Consider the following 19,566-nt stretch of genomic DNA (forward strand, 5'->3'; position numbering starts at 1 on the left):
ATATTAATTATTTTACTATTAAATATTTATATATTTATGAAGCTATTATAAATGCGGTTTTATAATATTAAAAATAAATATATACTTTATACTTTTATATACTAAATATATATGGTAATATTTTTTTTCAAAATACAGGAAGAAAGATAAATAAATAAATAATCCATAAATAATTTAGCCGCGACTCAACGTCAACGTCACAAGCAAAATAAGCAGCAGATTAAAATGCATGCAAAATGTTTAACAACAATAAAAGAAAAGTTAAGAAAATCAAAACAAGTAGAAGAAATTTCCCAAACTTTTCACACACGCGTCAAGCCCGAAAAACTTGTCTATACGAACGCTCCGTAGTATTTTTATAAGATAATGCGAAAAGCCCGAAATAGACGCACAAAGAGAAAAACACGCACATGATGCAAGAGATTGGAGACACATAGAGAAAATGAGAGTTAAGAAAAAAAAGAAATAGAAAATAGAAAATAGAAAAATATTGCGGCGACAACGTCCCGAAACTGGGCGATTGTGGTAAAAATGTTGTTTAGATGTCCAATAGACAAATCAGTTTGTTGGGAGACGATCGCCGAACCAGACCGTAGCAAAAGTATATTTCATGTCGAGCGGCGCACACACACAACTACATATATAGTATCTATAGCTATATATCTATATATCTATATATAAGTATATAAGTATATATGTTCATGTGCTAACAGCTGGCAGCAGCAATTTTGAGTGCGGCGGTACGCGAAAAACAAGCCAAATCGAATTATGTAAGTGTTCTTTATAGAGCCACAACCCGGCCATATATTACCAAAAAACAACAAAAATCAATAACAAATAACGCCAATGTGCAAGAAATAAATTAAAAAAAAAAAAAAATGAAGGATTTATAAAAGAGGTGTGTGCTAAAAATAAACACAACTAAATTTAAACCCAAGAAAAAACTGTTCAATATATTCAGCTGAAAGTTCAAGGCATTTCACATTTTCAATAAATAAACCAAATTTACGCATTAAATAAATTAGTTTGCCTTTTTTTTTGTTTGCTTTTTGGTTAATTTGCGGCACAAATAAAGTTCAATTCAAATTGTGCAAAAAATAAACGCAAATTTTAGGCAATTAACAAGAAGGCAAGAAATAAAGTGTTTATAAATAGTTTCTGCGCTCGTTTGCACGTGTGTGTGTGCGTACTGTGTGTGTGTGTATCTGTGTGTGCTGTGTGGCTGGCTCCCAGGGCAGCTGCCACTTGAAGCTGCCAACGACAACGTGGCAGAAGAAAGAGTGAGAAAGGAGGGAGTAGGGAGGAGTAGAACGCGTCGATCAAGATACTTTATAAAAGACACAAATTAAATGAAATTAAAAACAATCTTAAGTTTACAAAGAAACAAAACTTAAATCAATATTTTTCAACAAAAATATTCGATGTTCTTAAAACAGAACTTTTTTTAAAAAAAAAAACTCACAATCTAAGCAATTTATAGAAACAGAAAACTTTTGAAAAAATAATTAAAAAAAATATATTAAAAATATTATGTTAGTTGATATAAGTGGAATTACTATTAATAACATATATAAGTATAATAACAATAATAATAAAAATAAGGAAGTTTTAAAAAATTAACTTAAACATATATATACCAAAATTATTATATTAATTCATATACGTGTAATTATTAATAACAGCAAATATAATGATAACAAATATTTAAATAAATATAATAATAATTAATATAATAATAATAATAATAATATAACAATAATAAATATAAATTATCCCAGATACTTAAATAAAAAATGTTGCCTGATTGATTATAGAAAAAGGAAACTTTAAAAAAGTACCTACAAAAAATATATTTAAAATGTTATCTTGACATAATTGTAATTAATATAATATCAATAATAATAATATATATAATACAATAATAATAAATGTAATTTATCCCAGCTATGTTAATAAAACATTTTGCCTGAGGGACTACAGAATAGGAAGACTATAACTAAGAAATAAAATTAAAAAAATTATATACAAATTATTATATTAGTTGTGTATTTATTTATACCAGCAAATAAAATAATAACAAATATTAAAAAAAAATATAATAATAATTAATATAATAATAATAAATACAAATTATCCCAGCATTTGTCCAAGTTATTAAAACATTTTATCTGAGGGTCTATCGAAAAAGAAAACTTTAAGAAAGTTATTAAAAAAATATATGAAATATATACATATTATAAACAGTTATCGATTTTAAACCAGACGTTAATTTAATATAAACGTTTTTAACGGTTTTTGTTTTTTTCCAACTATTTTATATTTGACTATCGATTTAAGACTCGTTTCCAAAGAGGTTGGTGAAATATACTTTCAGATTGCATTAAATTCACTTTTATCGGTGGAAATGAGCGTTCGGGAGAGTAAAAATTTGTAAATATTCCAAAATTGTATTTGAATGCTAAATAACGTTACAAAAAGTATGGAAAATTTTGTAATAATTCGAGAAATGTATCATATTGAATTTTAATGCCGAATACATATTCCTAGGCAACGTTTGTTAGTGCCCGATGGAATTCTTTATAAAAAATAACAAGATTAAGTCCAAATGCAGCTTTATAATTTTATATAGGCTTGCTGAATTATATTACAGATTTTACAGCTTGCTAGAAATTTTTTAAGATATTTCCATTAAACCACTTTTCTGGGTGGAAATGAGCGTTCGGGAAAGTATGGAAATTTTCTTAAAAATTTCAAGTTTATTGTATTTTATTTGGAAGCTAAATACGATTTCTGAATGGAAATAAATGTTCGGGAAAGCACGGAATATTTGTTTACAATTCCAGTATAATTAATTTGATTGCTTAGTACATATTCCTATATTTAATATATTTTACATTAAAATTGCAGATTATATTTAAATCAAAAGCTATTTTAAAATATGTCTACAGTAATTTCCTGTTTCTAAACTTTAGCTTCTTCGACATTTGTCATGCAACATGCGTCAATAGATTGTTGCATATATGCGCGGGCTCTTTCTATCTCTCTCTTTCCCTCTCTCCCTCTTTTCCTCTCTCTCTCTCTCTTAAGAAAATCTTTTAACCAGCTATTTTTATCACTCATTCTTTTATCTCAATTTATTTAATATATTTTCGATTTCATTTTCTCTTGATTACTTCAATTCTTATTTGCATTTCTTATTTACTCTTTCTTTTTTTGGTGCTACTCTTTCCATACATTTTCAATTCTCTTCTTCCCTCTCTCTCTCTCTCTCTCTCTCTTTGTATTCAAATGCACTTAGACATGCTGTCAGCTCGCACTAATTGAGTCACACGAATTATTTCCTTTTGCTTGTTGCGCCTCGTTTCATAAATAAACAAGAAAATTTTCAGCAAAATTTCGCAGTTTATGGCAGAGCGCCTTAATACCCTGTAAATTTAGAATTGTGACAGAAATGCTTGACTAAATATTGGCATAGTTTTTATGGAAACTCTTTTAAGCATTTCATAAAAACATTGCATATTTCCAGGCTCAGCTGGAGTTTATTTTATTCTGAAATATAAATATTCGAAGCCAGAAATATATGGTTTTTTTTTAAGTCTATACAGAGAGTATCTCATAGCTGCTTTTAGCTTGCATTTTAGACTTGTTTTGAATCGAAATATTTTGGCCTATATTTGAACGGTTTATTCGTGGAGCAACTTTGGCGGCGATTGGGCGGATTTTTGTTGCATTTCGCATTGCAAACAGCTTTTACCTAGGAACTTGTCTCAAAATTTAGGTGAGCAGGCTAAAAATATTCTAGAAATATATGAAAAAAATAACATATATATGTTGGCAGTTGTGTGTAATTGAATATGAAGTCTTTTGAAGTGTCCACAAGATATATATACATATATTTATTTTTGCATATATATATATATATATTCAAATTTGCACAAATGTCGCTTAGTTTCTTTTTTAAAATAGATTTATAATATTCAAAAAGAAATAGATAAATATATGGAAATCGGGTAGAAAATAAAAGACGTAAAGAAAATTCGAAAAATAACAAAATAATGAATACACCCAAAAAAAATTATGCTTTATCTAGACATGGTTCCAAAAATAAAAAACAGTAAAATCAAAAATGTTTTGCCACATAAACAACTCGTTAAACAGCTCGTAGCTTCTCCACATATGCTCCATTTTTGCTAAATACTTTTTTGTTTTTCATAATACCCAAAGATTGAAATAGAAATAAGAAGAAGAAGAAGAAGGAGAAGCAGACGAACTGTAGAACAAAACGGCTGCAGCAGACGCAGGCGAAGAGAGAAAGATGACGACACCGCAATTGCTCAATAAAAACATACGCACAATGCCCGCCTGGGTGGTGAGTAGACCCCAGAGAAGTCTCGGAGTTGGAGAATTCGAATTATCGATTGCATTGCATATAGAACGAGGCGAACGATCGCATTGGACCCAAGCCGCCGCCTACGCCCATGAATGGTAATGCGGCGAGTAATGGAAGTCAGCTGAAGGTGCCGACACTGCCACCCAAGACGAAGAACACACCCGAACCCGACTACGAAGTCATCGAGTTCTCCAATCAGCAGCAGTACTCAAATGAGCCCATGAAAACTACACAGATTCGCACCAAAACGCCAGGCAAGTGATAGATTATAGATGAAGAAGAAAGTACTAGAGGCAATATGTAGATTATAGAAGAAGAGATACTAGAGATAAGTGATAGATTATAAAAGAAGAAGAAAATGCTAGAGTAGTACTTGAAGAATTACAAACAGTAATAGATAATAATTTCTTGAAGTACCAGAAGTAGTAATGATAATCGTTTAGGAGACACAGAAATACTAAGAAAATAGTTAAAGGTTATACTAGGAAAGTACTTTAAGAAGACCAATAAAAGTACGGCAGTACACCAGCAGAACACACAGGAGAAGTACTTTTACAAATATTAGAACTAAAAAAAAAAACAATATTACACAAATTAATTCTGTTAACAATTAGGAAGTAATCCACCAGAAATACAAATTTAAAATAATACTCGACTAGTACATCAAGAATACTAACGAAGAATATTTATACGCAACAGAAGAAAAGAGAGTAGTACTTAACCAGAAGCAATAGAGTTAAATAAGAAAATATACCAAAAATATTAGAGACGGAATTTAGTAAGCACTAGAAATTGTTTAAAAATATTTTTAAAAACGCTAGGATTACCTGGGAAATACTATTACTAGTTCCAGAAATATTAAGAATGTATTCCTAGAGGACTAATAATACTAGAAAAGTAGTTCTAGAAGAACTATGATAACACGTTAGTACTTTAACAGAATACACAAGAGAAGTAATTTTAGATATAATAGAAGTAACAAAATTTTAAAAACTAACAAAAATATATGACAAAAAAAAGTATGATTGTTAAAAAAATTAGGCAGTACTTAACCAGAAATATCAGAGGAGAACAATACTAGACTATATATATAATATAATATAGATATCTAATAATAAATAATCATATCTGGAAGTACCATAAAGAAAAGATGATAGTACTTAACCAGAAATATTAGAGTTATTTTAAATTACAGTAGAGCTTCAAGAACTATTGCAAATGCTAGAGTATAAATTTAACTAGAATCAAAAAATAGTTGAAAAGTAATTCTAAGTATTTCTAGATACAGCAGATATACTAGGGTCGTACTTCCGGCACATTTGATTTTATTTATAGAGCAGAATGAAAGATCAGTTAAGTAAAAAGTTATCCATTAAAGTGAGTTGAAAAGGAACGTATAAGAAATTACATTTAAATATATATAAATATATTTATCACTCGATATAGATCTGTAAAATTACGTTCGAATATCTCTATTTATACCAGACTGTTGTCTTTTATCTGAGAAAATCTAGGCTTTTCTGAGGCAGGTTCAAAATATTTTTTTAGAAATATCTAACATATTTTTCCTTTTCTGGATCAGTTCCACTATATAATAAAGTATTGAAAATGTTGTTTATTTAGTTTAATAGATATCTTAACGTAAAACTACGAAAACTAGTTCAAAATAATCTAAAGAAAAACCATCGTTATTTTAATATTTTTCTTATCAAGACTTTGGTTAAGCTCAGATTGAAATTTTCCATATTAATATAATATCTATTAAAAATGTCAACGTTTAATTCGTGTAGATAACAAACTGAAATGCACACTGTGCGGCTCACAGAATCCCTGGGTGACCTGTGCCGAGTGCGCGGGTCAAATCTTTTGCGCCAGCTGCGATGACATGTTCCACAAGCATCCCAAGCGGAAGCAGCATATACGCAAGGTGGGTTGCCATCAACTCCATATAGAGTATTTCAATAATGTCCAAGCTGAACACACATTGGCAGGCTGTGGAGCAGGGCACACCGCCCGTGCCACCGAAGGCGGCGGCGGGAGGCGGCACACCGCCGGTGGCGCCACCGCGACGCAGCAAGCGCGGCTTGTTGACACCGTTTCTGGGCCGCAAGGAACAGGTACGCCACTGCACGATTTTATAAAACCAAAATACAAACTACGTACTAGTACAAGTGGGCCTAGGGCCAAGCCAAGCCAAGCCAAGCCAGCCTAGTTAGCTACCATTTAGTACAAGTTTGTAATTGATTTTTGAATGCTTCAATAAAACAAAAACAAAAACGAAAAAGAACAACAAAATACGAAAGAAAACCTTAATGCTGCCTGCCTCCTGCACGACAAGATCAAGCGAAAAATGCGAAATGGAAACCAAACCGAAAACTCTTTTGCAGATGTTGCCGCCGGCCTCGCCGACGCCCTCGCACAAGTCCAATGCCTCTGGCGTCTGGCGGGGCACAGGAGCGCCCCAAATGAACAATCGCCCGTTGCCGGAGCCGCCGCGTTCGGCGCCCAGCGAGGGCGGCGGCTCCTCGCGCTCCGGCACGCCCAAATCAGTATTCGACACGATCAGCCGCCCGCCCTCCGTGCAGCTGGAGAAGATCAAGACCAAGGCGAACGCCACGCTGGATCGCATGGCCCAGCTCCAAATGCGCTACCGCCAACAGAGAGCGCTGCACGACACGACGGGCAGCGAACAGGTAAGCCCGGATGGAGAATCCCCCCCTCCCCCCTTCCATTCAAATTTCCACAATGTTGTCCCTCATCTATATCGTGTTCGTATCGTGTGTGCGTCAATGTCTTGTCCTTGTCTCACCCCGCACACACACACACACGCACTCGCTCTCTCTCTCTCTCTCTCTTTCTCGTTCTTTGTGCATCCTACACTGAAACGCAGCATTTGGCGAACTTCGAGCATTGGTCAAACAACAACATTTCACCATCGCCATCGCATTTTCGTTCCGGCAGCATGTCATCCGGTTTGAATTCATCGCATTTTGATCTATCGGATGATTCACACAATTTTCACAATTCCCTGTTGCTCCAACAACAACAACAACGACAACAACAACAACTACAACAACGACAGGCAGCGAGCGGTCAGCGTCGCCAAATGAGCAGCTCCGTGTTCAATTTGAACAGCCTGAACTCGCGTCGTCCTCTCGCCGAGAATCAGCCGAACGGCGCCTGGCTGGCCAGTCAGCGCATGCAACAGGTAAGTCCGTGGATATTCCCTTTTGTCCTAGCTTTGACTTATTCGATCTAAAACGGAGTCCTTTTTCTGTTCGCAGGCCCAATCCTTGGCGCAGCTCAACTGCGCCGGCTGCCAGATCCATCAACAGCCCAACTGGCCGCCGCCGCCGTCGCCGCATCCACATGCTCAAATGCCTGGCGATGAGTGGTCACAGTTTGGCTCCCAGCAGCAGTTCAATCACTCGAATCTGTCGCTCAACTTGGGCGCCGGCTACTTGCCACAGCAGCAGCAGCTGCAGCAGCATCCGCCGCACTATCCGCCGCCCGTGTTCATGACCCAGCGCGGCATGATGCCCAATATGTATCCGGGCGCAGCGGGTTATCCCATGATGCATCCAGGTGAACTGCCATAATGCATACTATGCTCGCATTAACTTATACCCTGTACATTTGTCCCCTCAAGGCGTCATGGGCATGCCACCCACAGCTGCCTCGCGTGCCACGTCGCGCGCTCGTTACGCCGCCTCGCCCACGCCCAGCCGCAAGTCCGTGTCCGTGTCCGTGCGGCGCAAGCGCAGCAGCTATGTGGACGATGAGCTCACCGACGACGAGGACTCCGATCAGGATGACCGGCGGTCCCTGGTCTCGAATCGCTCGGGCATGACCAGCGCCTCGCGCGCCCATCAGCATCATCAGCGTCAGCGGCGCTTGTCCAGCGCCTCGCAGCTGATGAGCAACGGGGCCAACGATGAGCTGGACGGAGAGCAGCGACACGGCGGCAGGCAGCACAAAATGCGCGATCGTCGCGGCTCCGTAGCCAAGTCCGTGCAGAGCGAGTGGCTGCCCGACCGGCGGGATTCAAATGCAGGAGGCGGCACCTTGAAGCGTCATCAACAGGAACTATCGAAAACCAGTCGCATCTATTCGGATCTGGAGTCGGAGGGTTCGGGGGCACGTGCTTTGGTCCAAGCTAAAATCCAACAGAAACTGCAGGAGGCAGATCAGCAAAAGACGAAAGAGAAACGAGCCGAGTCCAAGCGCAGGCCAGAAATGAAGGATGAGAATACGCAGGCAGCGGCGGTTGTGCAGAAGCTGACGGACACAACGCCAGCTAAGACAGAGCAAAGCGAATCCGAGTACGAGGAGGTGGTGGAGGAGGTCACCGCCTCGGAGAGCGAGGCGGAAGCGGAAGTTCCAACAGCAGTTGCAGTGGAGGAAGCGACAGAAGATGATTTAGGTCCGCCGCCAACGACGCCCGATCACGAATGGGAATGCGAGTTCTGCACATTTGTGAATGAGCCCAATATTAAAATCTGTGCTATATGCTGCAAGACGCCATGCAAACCACCCGTCAAGCCAAAGGCAACCAACAAGATCGAAAACAGATCCACCACAGTTGAGCCCAAGACGACGACGACAACAACTCAATCAGAGGACAAGCTTGTGCGCAAGAGCGCCATGAAGACCACAAGATCCGTGGAGCAGGCTGTTCCGGCCACACAAAGCACGTCCAAGCTGCCAGCTGCAGTCAAGCCCAAACAGGCGATACAATCCAAGGCCAACATTAAGAAATCCGCAACAGCTGTCAAGTCCAAGCTGAAGTCCACATCGGACAATCAAACGGATAGTTCCCTCTCCAAGGGTTTCATACACAAAGGTAGGATTCTCAAGAAAATCTCATTTTTCGAGGGCACCAAGAGCTGAACGGCAAAAAAAAAAAAACACACCCTCTCCATTTAAAAACAAGACAAGACTTTAACTTGTGTATACCCTGTAATAACCAACTGTAACTGTTAGAACATACAATTAACGCATTTAATGAAACTATACGAAATACAAGTCAAGTCCCAAACTAAACATCCTTGAGTTTTGTTTTGTTTTAAAAGCTCTCATCCATACCTTCCAGAATCCGTTGAGAATATTTGGAATACACTGGATGAGAGCATACAGGCACAGGCGGAACAGGTACTCAAGCAGGCGCAAAAAGTCTCCACCGGCTGTGGCGGCACCCCGCCCAGGGAGCTGGCAGCCCCGAAACCGGATGACCCGCTGCGACAGGCACGTGAAATGGCTACGTCACCTCCGCCGCAGAACATCTCCACACAAGTAACAAGAAATCTCAAGTAAATTTAAGCTCTGGGCTAAGTAGCAACTTTTGCAGACCTACGATGCGCTGCCCATTGCAGCAGCAGCTGCTGCTACTTCCCATCCGGAGCCAGCCAGGATGGAGCGGAAGATCTACTATCGCAGCAGCTCACAGCTGACGCAGGAGAACGAGCGGGATTTAAGAATGCAGCCGGAGCCCGCCGCAGTTCTATATAACAGCGGGCAGCTGACGAGACGACCGAATTTCATAAACGATCTCAGAACTCTGCAGCACGTAAGTCGAGTCTGAGCTTGACGAAGCTTATTTTTATGTTTATTCCGATCGACAGCAAACCTCGTCACCATTTGATTTGCCGCACGAATCGGTTGGCTACAAGCACGAACCAGCACGAGATCCCGAGATCGAAATGCACATCATACTCAAGGAACTGGAGCTCTATAAATTCACTGTGGAAGAATTGGAAGCAGCTCTGAAATATTGCGGCCCGGATATGCATCCCATACAATGGCTGCGCGAGAACTGGCACAAGCTGGTCCAGACCGTGCAGAGCCTATCCACAAAGTACGGTCAGGAGCGGGCGGAGAACACAATCGGAACTATCTCACAGAACGAGGCGCGTGAGGCGCTTCGGAGCTCGGCTGGAAATGTTTGGCAGGCGGTGGCCGAGTGCATACAGCAGCGACAGCAAAAGTATCGCAAGCTGGCGGCGAAGGGGAATTTCCTGAGTGAGGACATTGTGAATGCGTTGACGGCGCATCAAGGTAATGTGGAGCAGGCTTTGATGGAACTGAATCGCACACAGCTCAAACCATTTCTAATGCGCATCTGGGGCTCGCCGAACGGCGTGGAGAATGAGAGCGTGGCCGTAGATAACAAGTCGGGTTAGTTTGTAGTTCGAAATTCCACATATGTATCACACACTATTCATAGATCTATTTCATCTCTGTATAGACATCCATGAGTTTCTCAACACACATGCTTTGGACTGTTTGCAAATGCAGAACAGTGAGAGTCCAGCGCTTGCCAATCCATTCGATGCTCTATACACTGATGACACTCATAGTCCTGCCAAGTCTACATATGCCACGCCCAGTCCTTACCAGCTAGAAGATAGTACGCTCAAGAATCTCGAAATACTCATTGGCAATATGGAACAGAATCAGGCCAAGCAGAATCAGGAAGTACTTCGTTCGATTGAGACCATGCTGGAGACTTTCAAGGGCAAGCCCGATCAGGAGTATGAAACGGATCCGGAAGTCATGCGCATTCTTACCAAAAGTCCGATTAGCACACTGAAATCCCCAACCGCTTTGTCGGACAAGTCCAGCGACGATGTCAAAAACTTTGTCTGGCAGCACATACAGGATATTGAGCCCAATCTGGTGCAGCAGGTGGAGCAAGAGCTTATGGAACCCATGGAACCTATAGAAGTAGCGCCACCAATAAACACAATTGCGCCTGAGCCAATCCCAGAAAAGGAGCCCACGCCACCGCCGCCTGATCCTGGGCTTTATATCATGGAAGAGTTCATCAGGCCAAATTTAAGAGAGAGTGCCATACGTGAGGAATTGCCACCGAATTTTATTTATGCCACGGAAATAGCCAACTTTAAACTGGAGTTTGATCGTGGCATGGAGAGATGGCATGAATCGGAATTCAAGTTGGATGACCTGGAGGATGCGGAGCACATTGTCTACAAGAGCTATATGGCACCCAAGGTGGAAGCTGTAAAAGAAGAAGAACTACCAGAGGCCACAGTGAGCCAACAGCAGAGCCACAATTTGCACAATCTGGAGACTGATAGAAAACCCAACGATAGAGATGCTGGCCCATCTACAGTAGTGGAGGCAATCGCAGCGCAGTCTTCTCTTAGCTCAGATCCTTCTACATCTGCTAAAAAGTCTGATGAAATAATCCCAAAGGAACTTATCAATGCGTCGACAAACAAGCTACCAGCTCACAGCTCTTTAGTCCCAACGGCTATTGCAACTGAGAAGTCACAAGAGATTTCACCAGAAGAAAATTTGGCACCTTCTGCTCTCGAGTCGAGGGTTACAGCTCAGACAACAGCTGAACTTGAGGAGAAGCCCAGCTCAAGTCGAGAAAATAATAAAAGAAATAAAAGATCCCAGTTGCCGAAAAAAGGAAGAACACGCGATCAAAGTCAAAAGCCGGAAAACAGAAATAGGTTGCCCAACATTACAGCGAAAGTGTTGGAACAAAGCGAACCTAAGGAGCAGATAGAACTGCTTCAGATAGACACAGTGCCAAACATAGCTGGGATAGAAGTACAGTCTGAAAAAACAGCAACTGAAGCTGTAGCAGGAATTGCAGAAGCTGTAATGGAAGTAAAAGCCGAAGCAGGAGTCGCAGGAGCAGAACAAGCTAATGAAGAAGCTAAAGCAGCAGTACAAGCTACACCTGAAGAATCTAAGGAGGAACTACAGGCCGAAACGGAAGAAGTACAAGCAGTGGAAGCGCTTTTACAACCTGAAACAGAAACGGAAACACAAGCTGGAAGTCCTCCTTCAACAATTCAAATTGAAGCAGTTGACACAGAACCAAACAACGACCATTTGGAACCATCTGAGACTTTGGTCAATGTTGTGGAAGTCGAAGGAGCTTCACAGGGCTCTGAAGATAATTCAAAGTCCCCACAAGTTTCACAGTTCGAAAACGCGCCTACTCAAGCTGGGGAGAGCATTCCTAGTTTAGAAGCAGATGAGATACAAGTAACACGAGCTGCAGAGCAAGCCGAAAGAATGCCATCCTTAGCCGCCCTAGCCCAAACAGAGCTTCCCACAAGTAGCACAATTGAGTTAATTCCAACTATTGCTGTGGCGTCCAATCAGAAACGTAGTCCCAAACGTTTCTCTAAAATACCCGTGCGAACTCTCAGCACAAATAGTCTGCGCAGCGAAAGCAGAAATAGTACACATACGCCAACAGCAGAGGTTGAAAGAACCACTACGAATTCCGAGGAGCATAAGGAATCCAGTACGGAAGAAGGCATGCCAGAAGCTCAAGATGTTAACTCGCAAGCAGAACCAACAACCGAGCGGAACACATCTGCCGAGGTAGTCACACCCAACGACTCGGAGGAGGTCTTTGAAGATGCCACAGAGTTCGGCAGTGAGGAGCAGCAGGCACACGATGAATCTCCCTCCGACACAGAGCTCTATAGTCTGGACAGTGAGGAACACCCTCCAAAATCGCCAGAAAGTGAAGTGCTGCTCGTTCTCAACCCTGAGGAGCCGACGGAGAGCTTGAGTGTAGTACAATCTCCTAGCAGTACCACAATCAGTTCGCATTCAAGTGAATCCGATGCGGAACCGGTGGTCTTTAAGGAGTTTATACCATCTGGAGATCCTACCAAGCAAAATCTAAGTGAACTTGTGGAAGACACCCAACGTTTGATCAAGCAAATGCGCGACGAGATAAGCATGGATGAGTTTGAGTCCACCGACGAGGAGGACTACTCCGAAGACTACTCCGATGAGTACGATGAGGGCGAAGAGGAAGACTGGTATGACAGTGAGGGTGAGGAAGAAGGCACCTATAACGAGCACGCCTCGTTTATTGAGGAGGCCTCCAGTGGTGCAGCTGCTGGTTTGGTGGAAGGCGACGAAGAAGGCACCGAAATTGAAGACATTATCGAGGAGGATGAATTCGAAGAGGAAGAAGACGCACTGGCAGAACAAAAACAATTAGCTGACACGCATGAAGCAGTCACGAGCACCTCATCAGTCACGCCCACAAATCATGAAACTGAGCCAACTGAGGAAACTGAGACTGTTTCTTTCACAGGCAGGGCAGTCGAGGAGAGCATAAAACTAGACGCAGCATCAACAATTGAAGCTGAGCCAGTTGTAGCTTCTGCTCCGGAAGAGCCTGCAAATGAAGCTGAGACTTCGGTCGGAGAGACTGTGGAATCTATTTTCCCAACACCGATAGCTCTTACCGAAAGTCGACCAGTAGAACTGCCCGCGGAAATTGTTTTAGAGCCGGTTTCTCAACCAGCTGAGGCACTGACTGTGCCAACTGCCTTACCCCTAACTCCCGCTCCACCCATTGTCGACTCCGAAACCCGTCCATTGGAACCACCTAGCGAAACAGTATTGGAAGAGCCCAAAAAGGTAATCCCCAACAACAACACACACGCCACAACAAGCAAAAAGACAACCAAAACAGAGACACCAACAACTACCAAAGCACTCAGCACTCAACCCAAAGCCACCAAGACCCCGGTTAGCAAAATACCCAAGCTCACAAATGAAACCACAAACAACAACACCAAGAAATTGCCGTTGCGTTCCAAGTCCTTTTCCGCGCCCATGGGCATCTCCTCCGTCAAACGCATACAGCAGGAGTTCCTGCAGAAGCAAGCGCCATCGAGTCCAACGACAGCAAGTCGTGTGCCGCTCAAGAGTAGCCCCAGCAATAAGAAATCCCTGACTGAGGCCATCAACAAATTCAATACAAAAACCACACTGGATGGGCCCAGCACAAGTGGGGCAGCGGCTGCGGTTAACGCTCTTCTGAAGCCCCGAACTCAGCCAAGGATACCCAAAAAGAAATACCACGAAACCTGCTTCTCGGATGACGACTACGAGACCTCGGCTACAGAGGAGGATGACCAGGAACAGCTGCCGGCACCAGTCAAGGCCGAAATGCTTCAGCGTAAACTCAGCATGCCCGTCTTTCGCGCCTATCCCAGTGTCCAGGAACCAGTCATTGAGGAGCCAGCGGTGTGTAGATCCAAACGGATAGCTCAGTAAATGCCTGATACAATTGGTTCTCTTCTACTCTCATTTACAGGTGCTGGCACGCAAATATGTGGAACAGCAGCTGGTGACGAACATTGCGGAAGCACAAATAGCCGCCACTCTGGTGAACATGAAGTTCCAGGAGGATGTCGCTCTGTGGGCGGCCAGAGAGTGCTCGGATTTGGATCAGGCCATATCCATGTTGCAGCAGGAATGCGAGCTATGCATGAATAACTATCCAATGAATCAGATTGTGTCCATGCTGAAGTGCACCCACAAATGTTGCAAACAGTGCGCCAAAAGCTATTTCACCGTACAGGTGGGTGATCAAGCGACTTCACGGATATATCCTTACATAATAGTAATAATAAGGCAATACTTATTCAACCTTCCTGATGAAGGTATGGTGAACTAGCCCTGATCTGAGCAGTGAGCACTGAGCACAAACCACGAGCTGGAAATAGACCAGTTGCTTCCTTCCACCTCAAAGAAAGTCTGAACATTAACAAAGGTTGTTCATAGTTCTTTCGTCTTCCTACAAGCAGCGCCTAGGAAATGATTTCGAAATGTCTTAAGTTGCCTTTTAAGGGCAGCAATAAGCACATCAGTCCATCGTCCAAGTCCCTTCCTACAGTTAAAGCATCTTTTAATTCCCTAGGATGGAATTGTTATACTAAATCGACTCACTTCCTTGGAATTAATTCCTTTATTACCCTTGGAGGTCTTGTTCTTCCTCCAAGCTATCATACAAGTCAATTACTTCTCGCCGATGGAAGAAGTTTATTCCTCAGTGTCAAGTCTTCAGTTTGAGATGTCAATTCCTAGTCCCAGTCCTAATCCTACAATTTATTTCCCTAGATTTAACTGCTTGCCTTCTTCCATACAGATAACCGACCGCAGTATAAACGATTGCAGCTGCCCGTACTGTAAGCTGCCCGAGCTGAGCAACGAGCTGCAGCATGAGGATGAACATTTGGAATACTTTTCCAATTTGGATATATTTCTGAAGAGCATTTTGGACAGCGATGTGCACGAGCTGTTCCAGCGCAAACTGCGGGATCGTACACTGTTGCAGGATCCCAATTTCAAGTGGTGCATACAGTGCTCCTCGGGTTTCTTTGCCCGACCCAAGCAGAAGCGTTTGATATGCCCCGATTGTGGTTCGGTGACCTGTGCCCAGTGCCGCAAGCCCTGGGAACGCCAACACGAGGGCACCAGCTGTGAGGCGTATCTCGAGTGGAAGCGGGAGAACGATCCGGAGCTGCAGGCCCAAGGAGTACAGGAGCATTTGGCCCAAAATGGCATCGATTGTCCCAAGTGCAAGTTTCGCTATTCATTGGCCAGGTGGGCCAGGCTACTTTTAGGATTTATTCTCTATAGGATTCTAATTCGAATATTTTGTTTTCAGGGGCGGCTGCATGCATTTCACCTGCACCCAGTGTAAATTTGAGTTCTGCTACGGCTGCGCCAGACCCTTCATGATGGGCGCCAAGTGCAACATTTCCCCGTACTGCGCCAAGCTGGGCTTGCATGCCCATCATCCACGCAATTGTCTCTTCTATCTGCGCGACAAGATACCCTTGCAGCTGCAGTTCCTGCTCAAGGAGCACAAGGTCAAGTTCGACACGGAACCTGTGGAGCTGCAGGACGAGCCAAGCAGCTCCAGCAAGGCGCGCGCCCAGGCACGCTGTCCCATACCGCTGCAGAAGGAGACACCACAGGGCCTAGTCGACACTGTCTGCAACAGCGAAGTGCCCGAAAAACATGCGGGCATGTGTCGGTAGGTGTTATAAGACATTTCCTATTCGAGCACTGCATCTTACTCGAATACTCAATCGAAAGCAAACTAACTCGAGTTCGATCAAGCCAAGTTCGAACTGCTCGAGTCTGCAACATGTGCGAGTCGAGTTTGAAGCGAGCTCAGTCGCTCGACTCGAACGAATCATTTTTTTGTTTGCAACTCGAACAGCTCGTACGCTCGATCGAAATCATTTTACGCGTATTCGTTTCGATTGACTTGATGCGGAGCTCTTGTGCTTGTAATTAGATCTATAGCTAATCTGTTTGTTTTTTTTTTTGCAGCACACATTACGTAGAGTATTTGGCTGGGAAGGTGGCCAAGGCCAGCATCGATCCGTTGCCCATTTTCGATTTGACGGACTGCGTACAGGAGTTACGTAGGCGTGGCATTGCCCTGCCCGAACGTGGGCCCTGGGACACCGACGAGATCTACAAGAACATGTGCTCTGAGGTTAGTTCAATGCCATCAATTGGCGATTTTATTGATTTCGATACACTAGAGCAGCTGGGTATATTGATTTGGTTATGAAATGTGTAGCGCATCAAGAGCCGTAGAGTACATTTTTGAGCAGAAGTAAGAGATATAGCATAAAGGCATGTGAAAATTATTGTCTCTGTTTAAAAAGAAACTTTAATCGAATGAAATTTTGTGAAAGCAAGCACAGATACATCATATAGTTCTCATAGGAACTACCGATTTTGCTTGGAATTTTGGTATAAAAAAAACATTTTAAGATTTAGGAGATTTTTTGAGCAACCTCACAAGCAACAAGAATCAGAGTTTTTACAATATTTTGGGAAATAAAAGGCTTAAATATTTGGATAAAAATTAATGTATGTCTGAAACCCGAAGTTCGTAGCTTAACTTATCAGACTATATGATAGAGTAATCTAAATTTTTACGATCAGCATAATATATTTAATTGTGATAGTGTATATAAACTTCGGTAAACTTGCCTGCTTGTTGGTTTTCCCTTTAACAAATTGTTTGGCTTTGCGTGTTACTTTTTATTGAGTTTGTTTTACGCGGAAAAACGCATTTCCTGCGGCTGTTTTGACCCGATGAATCAGTTCACGCCCCCGCTATTAATAGCCGTCGATCGATTGAAAACAAAAACATTTGGCTAATACGTACGCCTAAATTTAGCCTCGACTCTGACGTATTTCACACGCGTCTTAATTGGTTTTTGTTTTTTTTTCTTCGCCTTTATTAGTATTTAATTGTAAACAAGGAAAATAGCAAATACAAATGTTTATCTCTCGCCTCCTTCTCTATAGGTAATCAAACAACATATACCACTGAAATCGGCCTGAGTGCGATCGTATATATATATACATATATATACAATAGCTGGACCCGGCTGGATATGGCTCTTCCTGAACAACTTGGACGTCGCTCTTTGAGTGCTGCACTTTTTTTCATATCATGCAATTCTTTATGATTTATCGCATACATTTTTATATAGACATTTTTATATATATATATAGAGCATACACATATATGTTTATGTAAATTTTAGACAGCTTTTTAGACATTCACACGCCCCCGCCCCCGCCCATTCGTACACACCCACAGATCTATTTGTTTAGCTAGTAAGCAATTTGAAATGATTTTTGTTTTGCACAGCATCAGCCGAGACACAAACCATAGACTTTATATGGACAGACGAGAGAGAGACAGACACGTGGCATTAATGGCATCCAATAAACAAGCTTTTGTGTGTGCAACAATTTATTAATGAATGCATTTTTTTCGCTAAGCGTGTTTTAAATATATATTCCAAATATTTTCATGCCAGATGCCGTTTACGATGCCAAAATAAACCAATTTATAGAAATCAAAGTGGTTGCGCCTCCAAAAAATATTCAAATGTTGATTTAAGAAAAAATAGAAAAAATAATATGAAAATATCGTATATTTTGAAAAGGTAAGTTAAGTGTTTATTTGTTTTAACAACATTTGTGGCAGCATCTGGAGAAACAGAAATAGAAAATCTTCGGACAACGCTATGAAAGGCAATTCTCCAGAGATATAGCAAAAGATCAGCATAAAGGCATATCAGTTTATATGGCATGAAAAGTATATCAAAAAGGCATATCAAAAAGGATTTAAAAACGCTATAAAATATTAATAAAAAGGCTAATAATGCCTTAATCCTCTATATCAATCCATCTTTAAACATATAAAAACAACATTTAAATGTCTCGATAACAATTATAATATAATATAATCTAATATAATTATGCAAGGATAAATTTATTATATATCTCTTGATAAATAGACAAAGACAACTATTTAATATATATGTTATCTTCATTTAACTATTTTTCTATAATTTCTATTAGGCAGATTTCATATCGAATTTTAACATTATTATAGCTTATATAACTAGAGTTTTCATGAACAAAAAAAGAGATATGAAAGAGATATATTTAAGAAAGTCTCTTTCTTAATTTCTTGTACAGGGTATAACGCAGGCGAGCAGTTTTTCGAGTGATTTATAAAATCAAAATCTGAATAGCTTCAATAGGCGCCTTTAGTAAACTTTCTATAAGAAGTATATGTTGACAGTGTTACCTACAGGTTACCCTGCATATTTTGGAATAGTACAGGGTATACAACACCCAAATATGGGCTGATCTATATCAGATATAAATATGTCTTAGTCGATAAACATGTAAAAGAAAGACGCTGTCATGTTACCTAAAAGTATTTGAGGAGCTGATCTTCCATTTCCTCGAATCGGAAAGATCTTGCAGAACTGTTGCATACTTTTCGGGGCTGACATTAACATTAAATTGAGTGTCGCACATTGGGACGGGCGTTTCCGACTCTTGCGACTCGCAAGGTAGAAAATGCGAAATGCGGCTCATAAATTACGCGCGAACAACAGCAGCAGCAACAACAAGCAGAAGAGCAAGAACAAGAGATGGGCGTACGTGAAAAACTCGTGAAAATTCGCATAGGCGACGCGACTCGTTGGATAAAAGTTGACTCGTAAAAACCTATTTTTGTGCGATTTGATTTAATTTATGCGCGCGGCACAACAAAACATGTTTTTGCATTTCGTACAGTTTTACAGCAATAGAAACCAATTAAATTGGCCAATTTGTATATTTATCGAGATTCCAAAGATCGGATGACTTTCAGCTGGACTGCAAAGGGCGCGCAACACCTTCAACCAGACGCTTGGGACACGTGCAGCTCAACTGTTTAAATATAAAACGCATTAATTTTAATATTTATTTCAGTTGACTTCTCACATAAAACTGCGTTAAGTGTTAACATGCGCGCCGAGGCATAAAAAGCCGAATAG

At 41.3% G+C, this 19,566-nt stretch overlaps 1 protein-coding gene across 4 annotated transcripts; it reads left to right on the top strand.

The window, feature by feature from the left end:
* Window positions 1-644: 644 nt before the first annotated feature.
* LUBEL (Linear Ubiquitin E3 ligase) lies at window positions 645-17,984 on the top strand. Of its 4 annotated transcripts, none has more exons than XM_064697593.1 (18): window positions 645-770; window positions 4,225-4,369; window positions 4,434-4,644; window positions 6,181-6,317; window positions 6,382-6,507; window positions 6,778-7,083; window positions 7,281-7,598; window positions 7,675-7,975; window positions 8,040-9,233; window positions 9,483-9,682; window positions 9,738-9,956; window positions 10,012-10,564; window positions 10,635-14,431; window positions 14,502-14,768; window positions 15,336-15,793; window positions 15,858-16,229; window positions 16,532-16,700; window positions 17,528-17,984. In XM_064697593.1, exons 2-18 carry the CDS (start codon window positions 4,316-4,318, stop codon window positions 17,561-17,563), a joined length of 8,718 nt encoding a protein of 2,905 aa, XP_064553663.1. In that variant the 5' UTR covers window positions 645-770; window positions 4,225-4,315; the 3' UTR covers window positions 17,564-17,984. The 4 variants fall into 4 exon arrangements, with proteins under 4 accessions (XP_064553663.1, XP_064553662.1, XP_064553664.1 ...); XM_064697592.1 differs by lacking the exon at window positions 645-770 and adding an exon at window positions 3,694-3,778; XM_064697594.1 differs by lacking the exon at window positions 645-770 and adding an exon at window positions 3,694-3,778 and having other exon boundaries at window positions 7,473-7,598.
* Window positions 17,985-19,566: the final 1,582 nt, after the last annotated feature.

Source organism: Drosophila montana, unplaced genomic scaffold, assembly GCF_035044405.1.
Source record: "Drosophila montana isolate Dmon_TW-CO22-7 unplaced genomic scaffold, ASM3504440v1 contig_402_1, whole genome shotgun sequence".
Lineage (NCBI taxonomy): Eukaryota > Metazoa > Arthropoda > Insecta > Diptera > Drosophilidae > Drosophila > Drosophila montana.

Coding starts and splice junctions, on each gene's coding strand:
- LUBEL (XM_064697593.1), top strand. CDS start 4,316: ATGACGACACCGCAATTGCTCAATAAAAACATACGCACAATGCCCGCC. Junction 6,318..6,381: donor GGAAGCAGCATATACGCAAG/GTGGGTTGCCAT, acceptor ACACATTGGCAG/GCTGTGGAGCAGGGCACACC. Junction 10,565..10,634: donor GGCCGTAGATAACAAGTCGG/GTTAGTTTGTAG, acceptor ATCTCTGTATAG/ACATCCATGAGTTTCTCAAC.